Here is a 10,035-nt window from a genome sequence, read left to right as displayed (position 1 = left end):
TCCTTCCCCAGTATATCCCTTAGGCCCCGCCTCCTTCCCCAGTATATTCCTTAGGCCCTGCCTCCTTCCCCACTGCATCCCGCCCCCCTCCTGGATCCCTTGAGGCCTGTCAGCCAAGAGGCACTACCGTCTTCCTGTCTGCTGTGTGCATAGTGTGTGTGTGTGAGCAAGGGTGTAATTGGTATATGCCTGGATGTGTGCATGTGTCTGAACACATGTTCTAGGTGAGTTCACATGGGTGTGTGTGCATGTGCCCGTTTTTTTGTGTGTACTTGTGAGCGTGTGTAATAGGTGTGTGCGTAGACATGTGTCTGAGTGCATACTTCTGAGTTTGTGTGAGCACATGTGTAATATGTGTGTGGATGTGTGTGCCTTAGTGTGTGTATTTGTGGATGCATCAGCACATGTGTGTGTGATCACGTGTGTGATAGCTGTATGGGGGGAGCATGGGCCCGAATGTGCCTGTGTTTGTGTGTGCATGTGTGTACGTGTGTGTGCAATAGGCATCTGTACAGATGTGTGAGTGCATGTGTGTGCACGTGTGTAAACACGTAACAGGTATGTTTGTGGATGTGTGCATGTGCCCTGAGTGTGTGTACATGTGTGTGCACATATAACTAATAGGTATGTGTGTCGATGTGTGCACGTGCCTGCGGCGTGACTCCACATATGTGCATATGTGTGTGTGTGTGTAACAGGTTTGTGTGTGGATATATGTGTGCCTGAGTGTGTGTTTATGTCTCGGTTTGTGTGCATGAGTGTGTGTGTGCACCGTGTGCTCGGGCCTGGCTTAGAGTGCATGTGTAATAGGTGTGTGTGTGTGTGCCTGAGAGCGTTTGTGTGAGTTCGTGTGGTGTGTGTGATAGGTGTGTGTGTCTGCCCGAGTGTGAGTGCCCATGTAAGTGGCTGTGTGTACGTGTGTGTGTGCGCACTGTGTGCTCGGGCCTGGCTGTGTGTGTGTGTGTGTGAATGCAAGTGTAATAGGTATGTGTGTGTGCCTGAGTGTTTGTGTGAGTTCGTGTGGTGTGTGTGTGAGAGGTGTGTGTGTCTGCCTGAGCATGAGTGCACATGTATGTGGTTGTGTGTATAAGTGTGTGTGTGCACATGTGTGTGTGCACTGTGTGCTCGGGCCTGGCTCTGTGTGTGTGCATGCATGTGTAATAGGTATGTGTGTGTGCCTGAGAGTGTTTGTGTGGGTTCGGGTGGTGTGTGTGTCTGCCCGAGCGTGAGTGCACATGTATGTGGTTGTATGTGCATGTGTGTGCGTGTGCTCGGGCCTGGCTGTGTATGTGTGTGAATGCATGTGTAATAGGTATGTATGTGTATGTGCCTGAGAGTGTTTGTGTGGTGTGTGTGTAATAGGTGTGTGTCTGCCTGAGCATGAGTGTACATGTATGTGGTTGTGTGTGCGTGTGTGTGCCATGTGCTTGGGCCTCCTGTGCACTGGGGATGGTGCATGCTGTCCTTGTGGACACAGCCGCAGTGGTCCTGGAGGCCCTGGCCCCTCAGATGAGGCAGCCCAGCCGTGGTCCAGGGCCCACTGTGGGACCCACCGTCGGGATGGCCATGCCTAGTTGTGGCTGAGGCCGCACGGGCGAGGGCTGGGGCCTAGCTCAGGGCAGGCTTCGGGTAGGGGAAGGAGCAGCTGGGCCCTGCAGTGACTCACATCCGCGAGACGACACCATGCCCTGGCCTTTCCAGCCTCCCTTGCAGCTGCGCAACTGGACGGCCTCCCTCCTCTGCTCTGCAGCCGACCTCCCCGCCCACGGCTTCCGCGACCAGATCCCGCTGGTGGCCCGGGGGAACTGCACCTTCTATGAGAAAGTGAGGCTGGCCCAGGGCAGTGGGGCACGCGGGCTGCTCATCGTCAGCAGGGAGAGGCTGGTACGACCCTGTGCGCCCCTCCCCCCATGGGGCCCGGCCTTCCTTAGTTTACTCTTGGGGGGCAGAAGGGGGCGGCGGCAGGGGCAGGGGCTGGTTTTCCGACATCTCACTAAAGGCAGGCCTGTCTGTGGGGAGGGTGTGGGCGGAGATGCGTCTTTGCTCCCCAGCCGCTGGTTGGGCTGTGGAACTCTGGCCGTGTCTTGTGAGGCGCCTGTCCTGGAGCAGCCCCCAGGGTGACTGGAGACCACACCCTCCTTGGGGATGGGATTGGGGTGGCTTCTGAGGAGCAGGTGGTCTGGCCTGAGCAGGTCCCTTTTGGGGACCCCGGTACCCTGGTCCTCGAGCCGGCGGGGCTGTGCTTACCTGTGTGGTCCTAGCCAGGTGGCCTGAAGCTTAGCCCCTGTTCCCTCTCTTGTGAAATGGGGCTGTGGCTGAGAGCTGAGGGCCTGGCAGGGCCAGCTACAGCATGGGGACATGCTGCCTGCTGGCTGGGCAGGGTGCACGGCCTCCCCTGAAGTGTAGTTTTGAGATAAGAAAATAGGGTTCAGGAATGCCTTCATAGCCCTGTCTGTGACTCTGGGCTGGCCGCTGCCCATGCTGTGGCCTGAGCCTGCCGACCAAGGTGGGCCTGGTGCAGGGGCTGAGGGCCGAGGGCAGAGCAGGCCTGGGAGCGCTGCGGTGCCATCCCCTTCGCTTGCGCTGCCTTTGCAGTTGAGAGAGGGCCTCAGTGGGTGTGGGGCTCAGGGTGGCTTAGTGGGCACGCATGGGCCGTGGCTTGTGCTCTGGGGACAAGTGTCACTTAGGACGTGTGTGTGTGGTTAGGGAGTCCCACGGCCGAGGGAGGGATTGGTGGCTCTTGAAGCCTGGGACCCTGTCGTCAGGTGGGGAAGGCTTGGTGACTTTGGGCCTCCCTGTCCTTGGGTCCTCCTGGGGGGCCAGAGGTTGCTGGGTGCAGAGGGGAGCATGCAGACGCCCCCAGCCTGGCTGAGCCTTGAGTGAGGGTCCCAAGAGAGGAGGCGAATGGGCACAGAGCTGGGGGCCCACCTACTGCCACGGGTGATGCCTGCTGCTCCCTCCTCTGGGCCCCCAGGTCCCCCCAGGGGGCAATAAGACGCAGTATGACGAGATTGCCATCCCCGTGGCCCTGCTCAGCTACAGAGACATGCTGGACATCTTCAGGGTAGGTCCTGGCCTGCTGACACCCGTGCTCCCGCGACGCTGGGGCTTCGGGCTGGCTGCCGGTGGTGTGGGGGGGGCTCATTCGTCAGTTGGTGGGATTGGGGTGATGGGGGAGGTGTGGCCCCTGCAGGTCCGTTTCTCCAGCCCCAGCCCCACAGCTCACGGCTGCTTGGGGACCATGGCTGACGCCGCCTCTGCCGTGTGTGTCGAGGCAGCGTTTCGGCCGCGCGGTGCAGGCGTCGCTGTACGCACCTCACGAGCCGGTGCTGGACTACAACATGGTCATCATCTTCATCATGGCCGTGGGCACTGTCGCCGTTGGTGGCTACTGGGCCGGGAGCCGGGACGTGAAGAAGTGAGTGTTGCACCATGTGTGCTGTGACGTGCGGGGCGGGCGGTTCTGACGCCGGGGCCGGGACAGCCAGTCTTCCCATCCAAACCAGCAGTGAGCGCTTTGGGTGTGGCAGGCATGGCTTACCCCGTGGAGCCTTCCTTGTGTCCTCAGGAGGTCTCGGGACAGAATCAGGCTTTTCCCCTGCCTGGGTAGTCTCCTGGGACCGGGTGGGTGTGCAAGGCTGGGCAGGTGTGGGCGTGGCAGGTGCGACAGGTGTGCGGGTGGCGGGTGTGACAGGTGTGGGTGTGGTGGGTGTGGGCATGGCAGCTGTGGGTGTGGCAGGTGTGGGCGTGGCAGGTGCGACAGGTGTGGGTGTGGCGGGTGTGGGCATGGCAGCTGTGGGTGTGGCAGCTGTGGGCGTGGCAGGTGTGGGTGTGGTGGATGTGGGCGTGGCAGGTGTGGATGCGGCAGTTGGGGGGGCTGGGAAGGTGTGGGTGTGGCAGGTGTACGCTTGGCAGGTGACTGGAGCCAGCTGCCCTCTCCTGCTGAGCTGCCTGGGTCTGGGTGGCCCCTTGTCCAGGGATCTTTATGCAGATCCAAGCTGCAGTTGCTGCTCACACGCCAGCCTCTGGCCCCGCCTAGTGGCTGCCCTGGCCCAACCTAGGGACGCGGGCCCTGCGACCCTCTGCTGTGTGGTCTAGTCTGTCCTGGGGATGCTCGGGACCCTTCCTTACGCCTCAGTTCGCCCCTTCCCCTTCCCCTCCTGCTCTTGGGTTTTCTGCCCCGGGCCCCGGGTGGCTGTGGGTTCATGGCCTCGTGTCGGCCAGCCGGCCCCAGTGCCCCGTGACCCCGTGGTGTCTCCCAAGAAGGTACATGAAGCACAAGCGTGACGATGGACTGGAGAAGCAGGAGGACGAGGCGGTGGACGTGACGCCGGTGATGACCTGCGTGTTCGTGGTGATGTGCTGCTCCATGCTGGTCCTGCTCTACCACTTCTACGACCTCCTTGGTGCGCTGGGCCTCCGTGGGCACTCTCGCCCCGGGCGGGTGGGCAGCCAGCCCTGGGTGGAGGGAGGGTGGCATGCGGGCCTGGCCGCTGACCTCATGGCCCTGCCCCTGCAGTGTATGTGGTCATTGGGATCTTCTGCTTGGCCTCCGCCACCGGCCTCTACAGCTGCCTGGCGCCCTGTGTGCGGCGGCTGCCTTTCGGCGAGTGCAGGTGAGGCTGCCTGGGCCCATGTGCCTGGCCCTGTGCAGTGACGACCACGGCCCCCCATGTGCGGTGTAGCCCAGGGTATACAGCAGGTGCTCACTCAGTGCTGGCCTAGGGCTCCTAGGCCCTGGAGCAGTGTGGAGTTGGGGCGAGCTCTCAGCGGAGCCCACCAGCAGCCAGGCACGGAGGGGCAGCGGGGGAGGGTGCCCTCGTCCCCAGGAACCCTGCCCTGGGTGTCAGGCTGGCGGGGGCACGGGAGGCGCCAGGGTTCTCTGCAGAACCCGGAAGGTTTCCCTTGGCCCAGAGCTTGGCCTGGCTCTTAGGGGCAAAGGGAACTGCCGGGGGGCCTCAGATAAGGTCAGACCCGGGTCTAGGAAGCAGGACCTGCCCAAGGGGAGACCTTTTTGGTTGCCGTCCCTGGGTGGAAGTAGAGGCCTGGAGCAGGCAGGGCCAAGGCAGAGGGAGCCCAGCGCAGGTGAGGGGGCTCTTGGGTACAGCCAGTGGCCCCTAACGCCTGCCCCAGCTGGGCTCTGCCCTGCACCGCCCCACCCCGGGGGCACCTCCTGTGCCATCGTGTGGGGATGTGGAGTTTCATAGGAGGCTAGAGTGCGGGCTGCCACTCTGGAGGGGTGCCTGGACAGGGCCCGAAGGCGGTGGGCAGTGGGATGAGGCTGGGGCTGGAGGGCTTGGCCCTGACTGCCCTGTGCTCCCCAGGGTCCCCAGCAACAGCCTGCCCTACTTCCACAAGCGCCCGCAGGTGCGCATGCTGCTGCTGGCGCTCTTCTGCGTGGCCGTCAGCGTGGTGTGGGGCATCTTCCGCAACGAGGACCAGTAAGTGCTGCTACTGGGCCCTCGAGGGTGGTGGCGCGCCCACCTGGGTGTCCTCAGACGCTCCCTCCCTCCAGGGCTCCCGGGGCCCTGACTCCCTTCCCTCCTTGGAGGCTGCCCAGCATGGAGCCGCTTGAGCTCCCGTTAGGAAAAGCTGTGGCCCAGGCTGCCCTGATGGTGTTTGTCCCGGGCCATGGGAACCCTGACTGGATCTCGGAGGAGAGGCCAGAGCCCCGTGGCCCTGGTGCCACGTCCTCCGGCACACCTGGCTGGGACTCCTGTGCGGGGCAGCGCTGCCCAGAGCACTGTCTGCCCCTGCTGTCCCCGTCCTGGCGCCCGGGGTACACCACAGGTCCGAGGCCCAGGGTGTGGGTGCCAGGGTCCCTGACCCCCTCGGTCATGCCTGCCGCGGCCCTCAGCAGTGACGGCGGTACCTGCACTGCTCCCCACATCCTCACCTCCCACGCGGCCTGGACTGTGGCTGCCTCCCGCTGCCCAGGCCTCCCCACGAGGGCGAGCGCCTGGCATGGTGTTGGGAGGACAGAGCCGGTCTGTCCCCGCCTGGCCCCCACCTCTGTCGCAGACACCATCTGGCGCTTCCTGCCAGCTTTCCCGAGGCAGCCAAGTGTGCTTGGCTTTAGTGCGGATTGGAGCCACGGCACATTTAACTGGCAGAAGGAAGACGTGAAAATATTTTGAATCCTTTGTACACAAAGAGAAAATGAATTTTTCAGTTACATCCAAGCCAGGAACTTGCTCCGGCACATGAAGTTAGAGCAGGCCGGGGCCGGCTGGGTGCAGGGGCGCGTGCCTGTGATCCCTTCATCCGGGAGGCAAAGGCGGGAGGATCGCCTTACCAAGGAGTGCAGGACCAGCCTGGCAGCAGAGCGAGATTCCGCCTCTATTGAAGAAGTAACGTAAAATAAGAAAACATGGCTGGCCGCGGTCCTCTGGGTGTTGGCGGCGCGTGGTGCCTGGCATCGGCTGTGCTGGCGTCTCCTGTGGAGCCCTCTGTTCTTAGCAGCCGCCCTGCCTGGGAGGTGTTTTTATCCCATTTTCAAATGAAGCCTTTGATGTTTGAGACGCTGAGGAAGGTGGGGAAGTTGTCCAGCAAGTGACAGGCAGAGCCGGCATGGGGGTTGGGCCCACGAGGAGGGGCCCCGGGTTCTGCATGGGGCCCGGAGAGAGCATGAGGTTGCAGCTGGCCATGGGGGCGGTGGCCTTCTGCAGGAGGCAGTTCTGTGCTTTGCCCCGGGGACACCAGCTGCGTTGCAGCCCCACTCGCTGTGGACCCAGAGGCTGTGAGGAAGCCTGGCGTGGCACAGGCTTTTCTTTAATAACCAGTTTGGGCCGGGCACGGGGGCTCACATCTGTAATCCCAGCACTTTATGAGGCCAAGGCAGGTGGATCACGAGGTGAGAAGTTCAAGACCATCCTGGCCAAGATGGTGAAACCCGTCTCTACTAAAACTACAAAAATTAGCTGGGCGTGGTGGCTCATGCCTGTAATTCCAGCACTTTGGGAGGCCGAGGTGGCAGACCACTTGAGGTCAGGGGTTTGAGACCAGCCTGGCCAACACGGAGAAACCTCATTTCTACTAAAAATACAGAAAAATTTGCCTGCCATTGTGTTGGGTGCCTGTAATCCCAGCTACTCAGGAGGCTGAGGCAGGAGAATCCCTTGAACCTGGCAGGCGGAGGCTGCAGTGAGCTGACACCATGCCACTGAGCTCCAGCTAGGTGACAGAGTGAGACTCCATCTCAAAAAAACCCAGTTTGGTGGGGTCAGTGCCCAAGCCCTCTAGCTCATGCACCCTCTGCCTGGCCCCTGCCTCCAGCGTGACGCCCACTGTCTGGGGTCAGTGACTGATGGGATGCAGCTGGCCAGGCCTGTGTCCACCATCCTGGCTGCAGAGTGGCTGGCTCCTCCACCTGCTTCCACAGGGTGGGCCTGGGTTAGGGCCTGTGCCTCCAGCCCTGCTGGAGCTGTGACAGCCGAGGCTCCTCCCACAGGCCTGGGGTCCTCAGGGTCATCCCTCGGGCAGGTGCAAGGGCAGCGTGGCCGCTGGCTGGCCGAGAGCAAGGGCCAGTGAGCCTTGCTTGTGTGGCTCGTGGAGGTGGCGTCCCTGGCGGTCAGTGAGCTTCCGCCCCGGCGGGGCTGCTGCTTTGTCTTGCAGGTGGGCCTGGGTCCTCCAGGACGCCCTGGGCATCGCCTTCTGCCTCTACATGCTGAGGACCATCCGCCTGCCCACCTTCAAGGTGAGTGAGGGAGGGCTCGGCCTCGGGGCAGCATGGGGAGGGTGTGGCTGCAGGGCAGCGTGGGCAACGGGGCTTCCCCCAAGCCTGGCCTGTGTGGGGCTGTGGTCCTTACAGGTCTGTTCTTCTGCTCATTGTTCTGGGGACGGCCGCCGAGGCTTGCTGTGGAGGTTGGGGCTCGAAGATTGGGTCCCACGCCCCCTCCCAGGTGGCATGGGCGGGTGGCTCTGGGCAGTGGTTCCGACAGGGTCACTCCTGTGTCTGGATGAGGTGATGGGGAGAGCAGTTGAACAGAGCTGAAGGAACTGGCCTCTGGGTGGTGCTGGGAGCTGGCTGCACTCCTGTGGTGCTGGCGTTTGCGTGCCTGGGACGGACCCCGTATCCCAGAGCCAGCGTGGTCCCAGCTTCCGTCCTCCTGTCCCCGTTGTCCTGTTATGGGGAAAGTCTGTGAGCCGGACTTTTGTCCTCCAATCCCACCCCGATGTTACTTCCAAAGCGTGCTTCCGCGTGGCGTGTCCCCAGCACTGGGCGTGCTCTGCTCAGGTTCCTTAAAAGGCTTCCTCCCAGGAGGAGGTGCTGGGCCTCTTGAGATGGGAGTGGAAGTGGGGAGTCGGGGAGGTGCAGGTACAGGCAGGGTGGGGCCGCCCTCAGCCGTGGGCTCCGCAGGCCTGCACGCTGCTGCTCCTGGTGCTCTTCCTCTACGACATCTTCTTCGTGTTCATCACGCCCTTCCTGACCAAGGTGGGCACCCGCGCCGCCCCCCAGCTCCATCACTCCGACCCCTGCCCCATCACCCCACCCCCACTCCATTACCCCGCTTCACCCCACTGCCCTGCCCTATCACCCCCTCCTCCACCCCATCACCTTGACCCCTCACCCCATCACCCTGACCCCCGCCCCATCACCCTGCTCCCCCCACCCCATTACCCACTCCCCCTACCATGTCACCCACTCCCCGCTGCCTGTAGTCCTCACTCCACCCCCTTCTGTGCAGAGTGGGAGCAGCATCATGGTGGAGGTGGCCACTGGGCCCTCGGACTCGGCCACCCGCGAGAAGGTGCGTCCCCTCACTGTGAGGCTCACGTTGCCACGGGCCAAGGTGTTTCGTGGAGCGGGGTGGGGCTTGAGGCACCAGCTGTCAGTTGAGGGTCCTGGAGGGTGTCTTCCTCTTCCTGTCTTCACAGCTGCCCATGGTCCTCAAGGTGCCCAGGCTGAACTCCTCGCCTCTGGCTCTGTGTGACCGGCCTTTCTCCCTCCTGGGCTTTGGAGACATTTTGGTGCCAGGTACTGAGGCGGGTGGCACTCGTGGGTTGGTGCTGTGGGGCAGGGCCCCGGGTGACTGAGGTTTGTCTTTGGGTGTGAGGGGCCTGGGCTGGAGAGGAAGCCCTGAGTGTCAGGGTCAGGCAGGGTGGGGCTGTTGAGGCCCGGGTGCCTGGCAGTGAGGGCAGTGCCTGGGTGGGATGGGGACCCCCTTGGTGCCCAGGGAGTGGGGAAGGACTCCTGATACACACAGCCTCACTCCATCCTGCTCGGGGCTATACAAGGGCTCCTGCCTGGGTCCCGGCGAGCTGCTGCAGAAGGCAGAGACTATACCCTACCAGCCTCAGCGTCCCTGGGGTCTTGCCGGGCGTGTCTGCTGGCCTTTGCTCTTACCCACTGAGAGTCACAGCAGTTCTGTTCTAAGTGAGCGTGTGTGGCCACCGGGCACAGGAGGCCACAGCACCCATGGGTGCTCAGGTGCCCGCCGCTCCCAGGGAGCCCCTGCTCTGAGGCTTTGTGGCCGGTGGGCCTCCACCCTGTTCTCCCCCAGGGCTGCTGGTGGCCTACTGCCACAGGTTCGACATCCAGGTCCAGTCCTCCAGGGTCTACTTCGTGGCCTGTACCATCGGTGAGTGCCTCGGCCTGGCCTGTGCTGGCTGCTCCAGCTCTAACCCCGCCCTGACTCAGCCTGTGTCCTGACCCTGACCCCTAACCCCAACCGCAGCTCCAACAGCATGACCCATAACACCTCAACCCCAACTCCAACAGCATGATCCTGTAACACCCTAACCCGAACCCAGCTCCAACAGCATGACCCCATAACACCTCAACCCCAGCTCTAACAGCATGACCCATAACACCTCAACCCCAGCTCCAATAGCATGACCCCATAACACCCTAACCCCAGCTCCAATAGCATGACCCCATAACACCCTAACCCCAGCTCCAGCAACATGACCCCATAACACCCTAACCCGAGCTCCAACAGCATGACCCCAAAACACCCTAACCCCAGCTCCAACAGCATGACCCCGTAACACCCTAACCCCAGCTCTAACAGCATGACCCCAAAACACCCTAAC

At 62.5% G+C, this 10,035-nt stretch overlaps 1 protein-coding gene across 3 annotated transcripts in view; it reads left to right on the top strand.

The window, feature by feature from the left end:
• Positions 1–10,035, top strand: part of SPPL2B (signal peptide peptidase like 2B) — a 21,625-nt gene that overhangs the window by 6,104 nt on the left and 5,486 nt on the right. For 2 of the 3 annotated variants that reach the window (XM_032252340.1, XM_032252342.1), the window contains exons 3-13: positions 1,702–1,884; positions 2,975–3,064; positions 3,279–3,418; positions 4,264–4,406; positions 4,520–4,616; positions 5,325–5,441; positions 7,615–7,696; positions 8,360–8,434; positions 8,688–8,750; positions 8,878–8,977; positions 9,504–9,581. In XM_032252340.1, coding sequence (XP_032108231.1) covers positions 1,702–1,884; positions 2,975–3,064; positions 3,279–3,418; positions 4,264–4,406; positions 4,520–4,616; positions 5,325–5,441; positions 7,615–7,696; positions 8,360–8,434; positions 8,688–8,750; positions 8,878–8,977; positions 9,504–9,581 — 1,168 coding nt within the window. The remainder of the gene's footprint in view (positions 1–1,701; positions 1,885–2,974; positions 3,065–3,278; positions 3,419–4,263; positions 4,407–4,519; positions 4,617–5,324; positions 5,442–7,614; positions 7,697–8,359; positions 8,435–8,687; positions 8,751–8,877; positions 8,978–9,503; positions 9,582–10,035) is intronic. The other variant, XM_032252341.1, reaches the window with a different exon arrangement.

Source organism: Sapajus apella, unplaced genomic scaffold (genome assembly GCF_009761245.1).
Source record: "Sapajus apella isolate SASKATOON/1434 unplaced genomic scaffold, GSC_monkey_1.0 scaffold77, whole genome shotgun sequence".
Taxonomy (NCBI): Eukaryota; Metazoa; Chordata; class Mammalia; order Primates; family Cebidae; genus Sapajus; species Sapajus apella.
The sequence above is the reverse complement of the archived record's forward strand: the minus strand, read 5'-3'. Positions and strand labels throughout refer to the sequence as shown.